Source organism: Triturus cristatus, chromosome 11 (assembly GCF_964204655.1).
Source record: "Triturus cristatus chromosome 11, aTriCri1.1, whole genome shotgun sequence".
NCBI lineage: Eukaryota > Metazoa > Chordata > Amphibia > Caudata > Salamandridae > Triturus > Triturus cristatus.
In genome coordinates this window covers 1,156,818,423-1,156,831,154 of record NC_140594.1, presented here as the reverse complement: position 1 = coordinate 1,156,831,154, position 12,732 = coordinate 1,156,818,423, and the positions used below count along the sequence as shown (strand labels likewise).

General features: G+C 51.4%; 1 protein-coding gene across 1 annotated transcript in view; it reads right to left on the bottom strand.

Annotated features, from left to right (window-relative positions):
* The window catches only part of LOC146788628 (putative cation-transporting ATPase 13A4), a 633,494-nt gene that overhangs the window by 240,563 nt on the left and 380,199 nt on the right, over positions 1–12,732 (bottom strand). The window contains exon 10 of the mRNA XM_085635802.1: positions 3,721–3,891. Coding sequence (XP_085491928.1) covers positions 3,721–3,891 — 171 coding nt within the window. The remainder of the gene's footprint in view (positions 1–3,720; positions 3,892–12,732) is intronic.

Genomic DNA, 12,732 nt, shown 5'->3' with positions numbered 1-12,732 from the left:
TGGGAATAGCATGTGATTTACTTTATCCAATCCGTGCCAGCCTTCCACGTGCACAGGATTGGCATGTGACTGTCTTTGCAGGACATGTGCGCTTCTACAAGTGGTGCATGACTTGCATAACCTCTTTCGCGTAATTACACTGAATTATCCATAATCCTGCGAGGAGCGTAATCCAGCATATTATAGCGCTATTTCTCAGCGTAAAATAATCCTTTTATGTCAAAAATGCGCCCAAGGGTTCATTTTGCGCTAAGAAAATAACAGTAAGAGCAACAGAACCCGAACAGCCGCGCGCACTCTCAGGTTCATGCTCCTGAGGTAGGATTGTTGCCTCAAATTACTCGAGCAGGTGAAATTGCGTAATTTTGGTAATTTTGTGTCACAGGATTCACACGGAATTACTGAAATTACTAGGATTGATGACTACAGGGTATTAAAATTCACCTAAGCCTGGTTTCTACCCAGGCCTTTCATAGGCAGATGCTTGACACGGGAGCACTTCTGTCCCAGCCCACATAGGCGGTCGGAGGAACGACTGCTGGCGTGCGCAGACTCACGGGGGGGAGACGTGGCCTAACAGCCAGAGCTGCTGACCTCGAAAGAGGAGAACCAAGAACGAATCCCTGCATCTGCTCAACATCCTCTGATTCTGGGCAAATCACATAAAATTGCGTTGGGCTCAGTTTGCGCTGAATAAACTGTAAAAACAAAAAAACAAACCTGTAATTGAAAAGATAAAGCCGTAAGGCCCAGTGTTCTTACAGTCACTATATGAAAAAGTATCTCACATTGGGCACACACTCACCGGGACACTGGTGGATGAAGACACACAGGAGGTCCTCGCTCACTTTATCACTACTAGATGAAGACACACAGAAGGTCCACAGTTACTGGGACACTGCTAGATGAAGACACATAGAAGGTCCACCCTCACTGAGACACGGGTGGATAAAGACACACAGAAGGTCCACCCTCACTGGGACACTGGTAGATGAAGACACAGAAGGTCCACACTCACAGGAACACTGGTGGATGAAGACACACACCGGGCCGACCCTCACTTGGACACTGGTGGATGAAGACACACAGAAGGTCCACACTCCCTGGGCTACTGGAGGATGAAGAAGAGACTCCAACGCATACAAAACACCTCCGCACATCTCATCCTCAACATCCCCCGCAACAGCCACATCACCCCCCACCTGAGAGATATTCACTGGCTCCCCGTCAACAAGAGGATCACCTTCAAGGTCCTCACCCACGCTCACAAAGCACTCCACAACGCCAGACCGGCATATCTCAACAAGCGACTCACCTTCTACACCCCCAACCGCCAGCTCAGCTGACCTCGCCCCCGTCCCACGCATCCACCGAACAACCACCGGTGGCAGATCCTTCTCCCGCCTCGCCGCCAAGACATGGAACACCCTCCCCATCCACCTACGACAGACCCAGGACCTGCTGACCTTCAGGAGACTCCTCAAGACCTGGCTGTTTGATCAGTAGCTCCCCCCCCCTTCAATGCCTTGAGACCCTTGCGGTGAGTAGCGTGCTTTACAAATGTCTGATTGATTGATGAAGACACACAGAAGGTCCACACTCACTGGGACACTAGTAGATGAAGAGACACACTGGGCCCACACTCACAGGGACACTGGTGGATGAAGATACACACCGGGCCCACACTCACGGAGACACTGGTGGATAAAGACACACAGAAGGTTCACAGTCACTGAGACACTGGTGGTTCAAGACACACAGAAGGTACACACTCACTGGGATACTGGTGGATGAAGACACACACCGGGCCCACCCTCACGGGGACACTGGTGGATGAAGACACACTGGGCCCACTCTCAATGGGACAGTGATAGATGAAGACACACAGAAGGTCCACACTCACTGGGACACTGGTAAATCAAGAGACACACTGGACCAACCCTCAATGGGACACTGGTGGATGAAGACACTGAAGGTCCACACTCACTGGGACACTGGTGGATGAAGACCAACAAAGACCAAACTCACTGGGACACTGGTGGATGAAGACACACAAAGTCCACACTCAATGTGACACTGATGGATGAAGACACACCGGGCACACACTCACTGGGACACTGATGGATGAAGACACACCGGGCCCACACTCACTGGGACACTGGTGGATGAAGACACAGAAAAGTCACACTCACTGAGACACTGGTGGATGAAGACACAGAAAAGTCACACTCACTGAGACACTGGTGGATGAAGACACACAGCAGGCCCACCCTCACTGGAACTCTGGTGAATGAAGACACAGAGAAGGTCCACACTCACTGGGACACTGGAGAATGAAGATACTCACTGAGATCACATACACTGGTGGATGAAGATACACACCGGGCCCACCCTCAATGGGACAGTGATGGATGAAGACACACAGAAGGTCCACACTCACTGGGACACTGGTGAATCAAGAGACACACTGGACCAAACCTCAATGGGACACTGGTGGATGAAAACACAAGTTCCACACTCCCTGGGACACTGGTGGATGAAGACACTGAAGGTCCACACTCACTGGGACACTGGTGGATGAAGACACATCGGGCCCACACTCACTGGGACACTGTTGGATGAAGAGACACAAAGTCCACACTCACTGGGACACTGGTGGATGAAGACACACCGGGCCCACCCTCACTGGGACACTGGTGGATGAAGACTCACAAAGCCCACACTCACTAGGACACAAGTGGAATAAGACACACACTGGGCCCACCTTCAATGTGACACGGGTGGATGAAGACACTGGGCCCACACTCACTGGGACACTGGTGGATGAAGAGACACAAAGTCCATACTCACTGGGACACTGGTGGATGAAGACACACTGGGCCCATACTCACTGGGACACCGGTGGAAGAAGAGACACCGGGCCCACACTCACTGGGACACTGACGGATGAAGACACACAGAAGGTCCACACTCACTGGGACACTGGTGGATCAAGACACATAGAAGGTCTACACTCATTGGGACACAGGTGGATGAAGACACACTGGGCCCACCCTCACTGGGACACTGGTGGATGAAGACACACTGGGCCCACTCTCAATGGGACACTGGTGGATGAATACACACACAAAGTCCACAGTCACTGGGACCCTGGAGGATGAAGACACACAGAAGGTGCACAGTCACTGGGACACTGGTGGAGCAAGACACACACCAGGCCCACACTCACTGGGACCCTGGAGGATGAAGACACACAGAAGGTGCACAGTCACTGGGACACTGGTGGAGCAAGACACACACCAGGCCCACACTCACTAGGAACCTGGTGGATGAAGAGACACAGAAGGTTCACACTCACTGGGACACTGGTGGATGAAGATACTCACTGGGCCCACATACACTGGTGGATGAAGACAAGTTCACACTCACTGTGACACTGGTGGACGAAGACACACACCGGGCCGACCCTCACAGGGACATTAATGAATGAAGACACCCAGAAGGTCCACACTCACTGGGACACTGGTGGATGAAGATACACACTGGGCCCGAACTCACTGGGACACTGCTAGATGAAGACACATAGAAGGTTTACACTCACTAGGACTTTGGTGGATGAAGAGAAACATTGGGCCCTCGGTTGTAGTCACTTTTGTACAAAAACACACTGCGGGGTACACTCACTAGGACACCGGTGGACGACGGACACTGTGACCTCACCTGTTCTTTGCACCACCGCTTTCACCAGGCTATGCCCGGCGGCTTTGGTCTGGATGACTTCAGTCCCACAGAAGAGCACGTGCCTGCGGAAGTCCTCTGCGCTGTGGGTTTTCCAAGGCATCGAGTCATCCATGTGGGGCAGCGGAGTCTTCGTCACGGGGATACTTTCACCTGGAATGAGATGGTTTATGTTATAGCTCATGTGCCGCTTGCTTCTTGACTTCTACACATTCCAAGACAAGGTACACTGCGTTGAACCATAATGCGGACCCTTTGTGTGGAATCAAACCATTCATCCATAGCACTGGCACTCTGCACTGCATAACAACACACATAGTACAGACCCAACGTGCTGCATCTATACATCGATCCAAATTACTGACACAGTGTGCTGCGTCTATACATAGAGCCGTAGTACTAACACCGTGTGCTGCGTCTATACATAGATCCATAGTGCGGACACTGTGCTGCATCTATACATAGATCCATAGTACTGACACCGTGCGCTGTGTCTATACATAGACCCACAGTACTGACACTGTGTGCTGCATCTATACATAGATCCATAGTACTGATACTGTGCTGCGTCTATACATACATCCATAGTACTGACACCATGTGCTGCGTCTATACATAGATCCATAGTACTGACACCATGTGCTGCGTCTATACATAGATCCATAGTACTGACACGGTTCTTCGTCTATACATAGATCCATAGTACTGACATTGTGTGCTGCGTCTATACATAGATCCATAGTACTGACACTGTGTGCTGCGTCTACACATAGATCCAAGGCACTGACACCGTGCCGCGTCTATACATAGATCCATAGTACTGACACCGTGTGCTGAGTCTATACATAGATCCATAGTACTGACACCGTGTGCTGCGTCTATACATAGATCCATAGTACTGACACCGTGTGCTGCGTCTATACATAGTTCCATAGTACTGACACATTATGCTGCGTCTATACATAGATCCATAGTACTGACACATTATGCTGTGTCTATACATAGATCCATAGTACTGACACTGTGTTGCATCTATAAATAGATCCATAGTACTGACACCGTGTGCTGCGTCTATGCATAAATCCGTAGTACTGACACCGTGTGCTAGGTCTGTACATAGATCCATAGTACTGACACCGTGTGCTGTGTCTATACATAGATCCATAGTAGACACTGTGCTGCGTCTTTACATAGATCCATAGTACTGACACTGTGTGCTGCATCTATACATAGATCTGTAGTACTGACACCGTGTGCTGCGTCTATACATAGATCCATAGTACTGACACTGTGCTGCGTCTATACATAGCTACATAGTACTGACATTGTGTGCTGCGTCTATACATAGATCCATAGTACTGACACGGTGTGCTGCGTCTATACATAGATCCATAGTACTTACACCGTGTGCTGCGTTTATACATAGATCCATAGTACTGACACAGTGCGCTGCATCTATACATAGATCCATAGTACTGACACTATGCTGTGTCTATGCATAGATCCATAGTACTGACACCATGTGCTAAGTCTATACATAGATCCATAGTACTGACACCGTGTGCTGCGTCTATACATAGATCCATAGTCCTGACACTGTGCTGCGTCTATACATAGATCCATAGTACTGACACTGTGCTGCGTTTATACATAGATCCATAGTACGGACACCATGTGCTGCGTCTATACATGGATCCATCATACTGACACCGTGTGCTGCGTCTATACATAGATCCATAGTACTGACACCGTGTGCTGCGTCTATACATAGATCCATAGTACTGACACCGTGTGCTGCCTCTATACATATGTAACGCCCTGAACGTCTCAGGATCGTTTAACAGACACGATAATGAGGACGCAACCACTTGTGAAGGGTTAGTTATTTTAATGAAGGCAAAAACAATACAACGAATAAACAAAAGTTATAGTCACTGGAATCCTCCAGGCTAAGTACGTTACCAGCCCACAGCACGGATGGTCCTAACCGTCCTCTGCATATACGCCGATCCCGGCGTATGCCAACAGAGGGCAGAAATGAAATGGCCGACAATGCCAATCGGTAGGCTGTGAGGGGCACGACGAGTGTTGGGGAGAATCGAGGAGTCAGGGAAACACCCAGCCGGGGTCTCTACCTGAAGGGAGCAGCCGCTCAACCTCTTTCTCCGACTGCACCGGGACGCGGAGTCACCTCCTGGTGATGCGTCACCGATACCCCAATCAAAAGCAAGAAGACTGAACCGAGAGCAGCCGCTCGATCGATCCTGTGGACTTCCGAGTCTGTAACGCGGCAAACACCTCCTGGTGTGCGTTACAGCTGGCAGTCCCTGTATCTCTGGTCGGGCTGGGAGTTACGACTCCAACCAGCAAAAGCGCCACTGCGCTTTGACTCAGCCGAGTCAAAAAGCGAAGCTCAATGGTTGACCGGTAGAGCTTCCGGGTCCTTCACAGGTGACGATGGGGCAAGACACGGCCCAGGGAGTAACGACTCGACCTACCTCCGTTCTTGCCTTACTGGAGCACCACTCCGGAACACTGCTCTTCACGAAGCAGGTACGTCGGTGTAAACACAATATCCGACAGCCTTGTACCTCCCGGTTCCTCCCTTTATAGGGCGTGTTTTCCTTGAGTTATGTAACAGCTCTCCTGTTTACATAAGGGCGTGTTTTCCCTTGAGTTATGTAACAGCTCTCCTGTTTACATAAGGGCGTGTTTTCCCTTGAGTTATGTAACAGCTCTCCTGTTTACATAAGGGCGTGTTTTCCTTGAGTTATGTAACAGCTCTCCTGTTTACATAACCTCTCAACCGCTAAGCATCCTGGGAGATGTAGTCCGTTTACGCTGGTTACCGTTTTCCTCCCCTCGCATGACAGGAATTCTTGACAGTACATCCTCCCTCTCAGCGGCTCCCCACGGGTCCAGCGCTGGCAGGAAAACGCCGATGGAACAAGGAGACCAAGCGCGGAGCATGAACCCCTTCAGCCGGTTCCCATGATTGCTCCTCCGGGCCATAGCCTTTCCACGCAACCAGGTACCACAGCTTCCCCCTGCGCCATTTGGACGCCCGTATGCCCGACACTTCATACTCCACCTCCGACTCCACGCATACCGGCCTAGGTGTCCCAGACGGCTTGGAGGGTGCTGGTTTGAGCAATGATACATGAAAGACAGGGTGTATCCGCAATGACTGGGGCAAGCACACCTTCACGTTCACGGGAACCATACACTTGGTAATGCGATAGGGGCCCATGTACTTGGGATGGAACACACTGTTCTTTCGAAACCTCATGTTTTTTGTGGATATCCAGACGTAGTCTCCAGTGCGGTACAGTGGCCCGGGCCTTCTCTTCCTGTCGGCCGCAGCCTTGTATCGTCTCTTGGCCTCTATTAGGACAGCCCTTGAGCGCATCAACGTGTCTTTTATGTGTGCCACCCTGTCCGCTGTGGCGGGAATCCTGTCCTCTCTGAACGGATGTAGAAATGGCAAGAACCTGGGATGTTGGCCATAGTTGCTATAGAACGGAGATGACTGTGTGGAGCTGTGAGTGGCGTTGTTATAGGCTATCTCTGCAACCCATAGCAAGTCGACCCATTCTTCCCTGCCCTGGTCCACAAAACATCGCAGATACTGTTTGAGCGTTTGGTTCAGGCGCTCAGTTTGGCCGTCCGTTTGAGGGTGGTAGCTGGTGGACAGGGCGGTCTTAACATGCAGCGCAGTGCACCAAGTCTTCCAGAATTGCGCAGTAAACTGCGACCCCCGGTCCGACACGATCACCCCAGGTAATCCATGCAGTCGTACCACATTCTTTAGGAGTAGTGATGCCAATTCCCCGGCCGTAGGGACTCTCTTGCAGGGGATGAAGTGCCCCATTTTCGTCAAGTAATCCACCACCACCAGTATTGCCGTCATCCCCTGGTCTACCGGTAGGCCCACCACGAAGTCCAGTGATATGCTATCCCATGGTCTATCCGGGGTCGGAAGTGGATGTAAGAGCCCTTGGGTTCGGCCATGGTCGGCCTTCATGGTAGCACACGTAGGACACTCCTGTCCCCACCTCCTGACATCCACTCTCATGGTTGGCCACCAGAAATGCCGTCCCATGCTAGCCACCGTTTTTTCAAAGCCCAAATGACCTGCGCATGGAGAGTCATGGCACCAGATGAATGCTTGTTTCCTTAGCCTAGGCGTGGGTATCAACAGGCACCTGCCCTTCAGGGGTATCCCGTCCTTCAGCTGCCATTCTCTGTGACTGAGGAGCCACCTCCGCCATGCGAATGACCTGATCCCTCTCTTTATTCCCCTCAGGAAAGTATCCGGTTGGATAACCCCCAATACCATCCTCGGGGAAATGATGGAACGCTCGGTCGCAGGCAATGGTTCCTTAACTGCAGATTGACGGGACAGGGCGTCCGCCTTCCGGTTTTCCGTCCCCGGCCGATATGTGATGCGGAAGTTGAACCCCGCAAAGAAGATCATCCACCGCAGCTGCCTGGGAGAAAGGTGTCTTGTGGCCGTCATGAACTGTAGATTCCGATGGTCCGTGTACACCGATACCACATGTCTTGCCCCCATCAACCAATGCCTCCATTCGGTGAAGGCGTCCTTGATTGCGAGAAGCTCCTTCTCCGCAGTATGGTAGTTGCGTTCGGCGTCGTTGAGTTTGCGGGACATGTACGCAACGGGATGAAGCACCCCTGTGTCGTGGTTGCGTTGGGACAAGATAGCCCCCAGCGCCACATCCGAAGCGTCCGCTTCCACCACGTAGGGGAGATCCGGATCGGGGTGAGCCAACACCGGCGCCTTACCAAAGGCGCTTTTCAGGGCCTCAAAGGCTGTGTTCGCTTCAGGGGACCAGACAAACTCCTTGGACTTCCTCAGTAGCTGTGTGATTGGGGCCACCAATCCTGAAAATCCATCTATAAACCACCTGTAAAAGTTGGCGAAGCCAATGAAACTTTGGACGTCCTTCACGCTTTGGGGCACCGGCCATTCTTTCACCGCCTTGATCTTTCGTTCTGCCATCTCCTGTCCCTCTGGACTCAGCATCACTCCGAGGAATTCCACGGACGTGACGTGGAAGTCACACTTGCTGAGTTTACAAAACAGCTTGTTTTCCCTCAGCTTTTGGAGCACAGCATTGACGTGGTGTACGTGCTCCTCCACACTGGACGAGTAGATGAGGATGTCGTCGATATATACGACCACGTAGATATCCAACTCCTCTCTGAATACCTCATTCAAAAAGTACTGAAAGGCTGCCGGGGCGTTGCACAGACCGAACGGCATGACGAGGTACTCAAAAAGGCCGAACCTGGTCTTAAAGGCGGTCTTCCACTCGTCTCCATCCCTCATGCGCACCAGATGGTATGCCCCTTTCAAATCCAACTTGGTGTAGATACGAGCTTTCTTGACCTGTTCCAGCAGTACACTGATGAGAGGCAAGGGGTACCGATTCTTTATGGTTATCGCATTCAATGCCCTAAAGTCCACACAGGCTCTCAGCTCCCCATTAGCTTTCGGGATGAAGAAGAGTGGCGAGGCGGCCGGAGACTTGGACGGGCGGATGAATCCTAGCTTGAGGAGTTTATCCAGGTACCCCCGGAGATGCACGTTTTCAGGCTCCGTCAGGGCATACAGCCTGCCGCTGGGAACGCTGGCCCCTGGCACCAGGTCGATCTGGCAGTCAAACTGTCTATGTGGTGGTAGCACTTCCGCCTTCACCTCATCAAATACATCCTCAAAACTGTGATAAGCCTGGGGGAGAGCCACATCTTTTTCTGCCGCTGTAGCCACCGTCTGACTCCCGCTCTCATCTGCGTCAAGGGATTCCGTTCTTTTTCCACAATGCAGGATGCAATACGGTGACGTCATTTCGACGCGATGTGTTGGCCAATCCACAGAGGGGTTGTGTTTCTGTAGCCACGGCAATCCCAATATGACGCCATATTGGGGCGCTCGGATGATGTTAAAATCGATTTGTTCCAAATGGTTCCTCCCATATCTCATCGGAAGGACCCCCGTGTGCTGCCCGATGGGCCCCGTCACCAATCGCCTTCCGTCTACAGCATAGACGTCTTCGGGTACAGCTTTGGGAAGAAGCACTAGCCCTAGCCTGCATGCCTCGTTGTGGTCCATAAACATGCCAGTGGCCCCTGAATCCACCATGGCCACAACGGGTATCCACTGGTCATGCACTCCCACGTGCACCGTGAGAAACAGGTGTCGGTGTCCCTTAGTGACCGAGTTGGAGAGTGAAGGGATGGATGAGTGACTCCGAGATGCCCCTTCTTTGGTCTGGGAGTCCTCTAGTTTTCCGCCGGTATGTCCACCACGGCTGTTACCGACCGGTTGGCCCGATAACGTGACGTCTTCGGTTTGGCAGGGCATTCACGTACGTAGTGGCCTTTTTTGCCACAATATAGGCACAATCCTTGTTTACGGCGTGACTCTTTCTCCGTGGCTGTGAGGCTCGCTCGTATTGCGCCGATGTCCATGGGTTCTCTCTTGGATGCGGTGGAAGTTTCAGGACTTCCCACCGTCACATAGGATGGAAGGGATTTTCCTTTTCTCCCATGATCCCCTTTTCTTTCACTCAGCCTATGTTCCAGCCGTAATACCAGGTTGATAAGGCCCTCACATGTCTTGGGTTGAGGGTCAATATGAGCCACGGCGTCTTTGAGCTCATCGCACAGCCCGTGATGGAAGAGCGCCGTCTGTTTAGCAACAGGCCACTTGGTTTCCGCAACTAGCCGTCGGAACGCGTTGAGATACTGCACCAGGTCGTTGGATCCCTGTCTCAACTCAAGCATTTCACGGTCCGCCGTGTACGAGTCAGCCCTTCTGTCGAATACCTTCAGGAATTCCTCGCGAAAAGCACCCCAATCACATAAGATGGGGTCGTCCCTGCTCACCAGAGGTACGGCCCATTGTGCCGCGTTTCCAGCCAAATAGGAAATAAGGAAAGCCACACGAGCCTGACTCGTGGGGAACGCCTTTGGTTTGCACGATAAATGTAGCGCCACTTGTGTGAGGAATACCTGCACTGTGTTAGGATCCCCACTGTACCTCTCTGGTGTTGCCAAGGGGATGGCTACCGGCATTTCCACTACTACCACAGGGGTCTGGTTCGTGAGGGAGGTGCTGGGCGTGAGCGGGTCCAATTGGATAGCATCCAGTCTGGCTTTTACATCGGCTGTTTCTTGCCTAGAGGCAGCCACTTCAACTTGAACGGTCGCTAAAGCAGCCAGCACATCATCAAGTGTTGCCATGTCTGTTATCGACCGGGAGACAGTTAGTGTTATTACGGTCGGATATTTTGTAACGCCCTGAACGTCTCAGGATCATTTAACAGACACGATAATGAGGACGCAACCACTTGTGAAGGGTTAGTTATTTTAATGAAGGCAAAAACAATACAACGAATAAACAAAAGTTATAGTCACTGGAATCCTCCAGGCTAAGTACGTTACCAGCCCACAGCACGGATGGTCCTAACCGTCCTCTGCATATACGCCGATCCCGGCGTATGCCAACAGAGGGCAGAAATGAAATGGCCGACAATGCCAATCGGTAGGCTGTGAGGGGCACGACGAGTGTTGGGGAGAATCGAGGAGTCAGGGAAACACCCAGCCGGGGTCTCTACCTGAAGGGAGCAGCCGCTCAACCTCTTCCTCCGACTGCACCGGGACGCGGAGTCACCTCCTGGTGATGCGTCACCGATACCCCAATCAAAAGCAAGAAGACTGAACCGAGAGCAGCCGCTCGATCGATCGATCCTGTGGACTTCCGAGTCTGTAACGCGGCAAACACCTCCTGGTGTGCGTTACAGCTGGCAGTCCCTGTATCTCTGGTCGGGCTGGGAGTTACGACTCCAACCAGCAAAAGCGCCACTGCGCTTTGACTCAGCCGAGTCAAAAAGCGAAGCTCAATGGTTGACCGGTAGAGCTTCCGGGTCCTTCACAGGTGACGATGGGGCAAGACACGGCCCAGGGAGTAACGACTCGACCTACCTCCGTTCTTGCCTTACTGGAGCACCACTCCGGAACACTGCTCTTCACGAAGTAGGTACGTCGGTGTAAACACAATATCCGACAGCCTTGTACCTCCCGGTTCCTCCCTTTATAGGGCGTGTTTTCCTTGAGTTATGTAACAGCTCTCCTGTTTACATAAGGGCGTGTTTTCCCTTGAGTTATGTAACAGCTCTCCTGTTTACATAAGGGCGTGTTTTCCCTTGAGTTATGTAACAGCTCTCCTGTTTACATAAGGGCGTGTTTTCCTTGAGTTATGTAACAGCTCTCCTGTTTACATAACCTCTCAACCGCTAAGCATCCTGGGAGATGTAGTCCGTTTACGCTGGTTACCGTTTTCCTCCCCTCGCATGACAGGAATTCTTGACAACATAGATCTGTAGTACTGACACCGTGTGCTGCGTCTATACATAGATCTATAGTACTGACACTGTGTGCCGCCTCTATACATAGATCCATAGTACTGACACCGTGTGCCGCCTCTATACATAGATTCATAGTACTGACACCATGTGCTGCGTCTATACATAGATCTGTAGTACTGACACTGTGTGCTGCGTCTATACATAGAACCATAGTACTTACACTGTGCTGCGTCTATGTATAGATCCATAATACTAACACCGTGTGCTGCGTCTACACATAGATCCATAGTACTGACACCATGTGCTGCCTCTATACATAGATCCATAGTAATGACACCGTATGCTGTCTCTATACATAGATCTGTAGTACTGACACTGTGTGCTGCGTCTATACATAGATCCATAGTACTGACACAGTGTGCTGCGTCTATACACAGATCCATAGTACTGACACCGTGCGCTGCGTCTATACATAGATCCATAGTACTGACACTGTGCTGCATCTATGCATAGATCCATATTACTGACACTGTGTGCTGCATCTATACATAGATCTGTAGTACTGACACCGTGTGTTGCGTCTATACATAGATCCATAGTA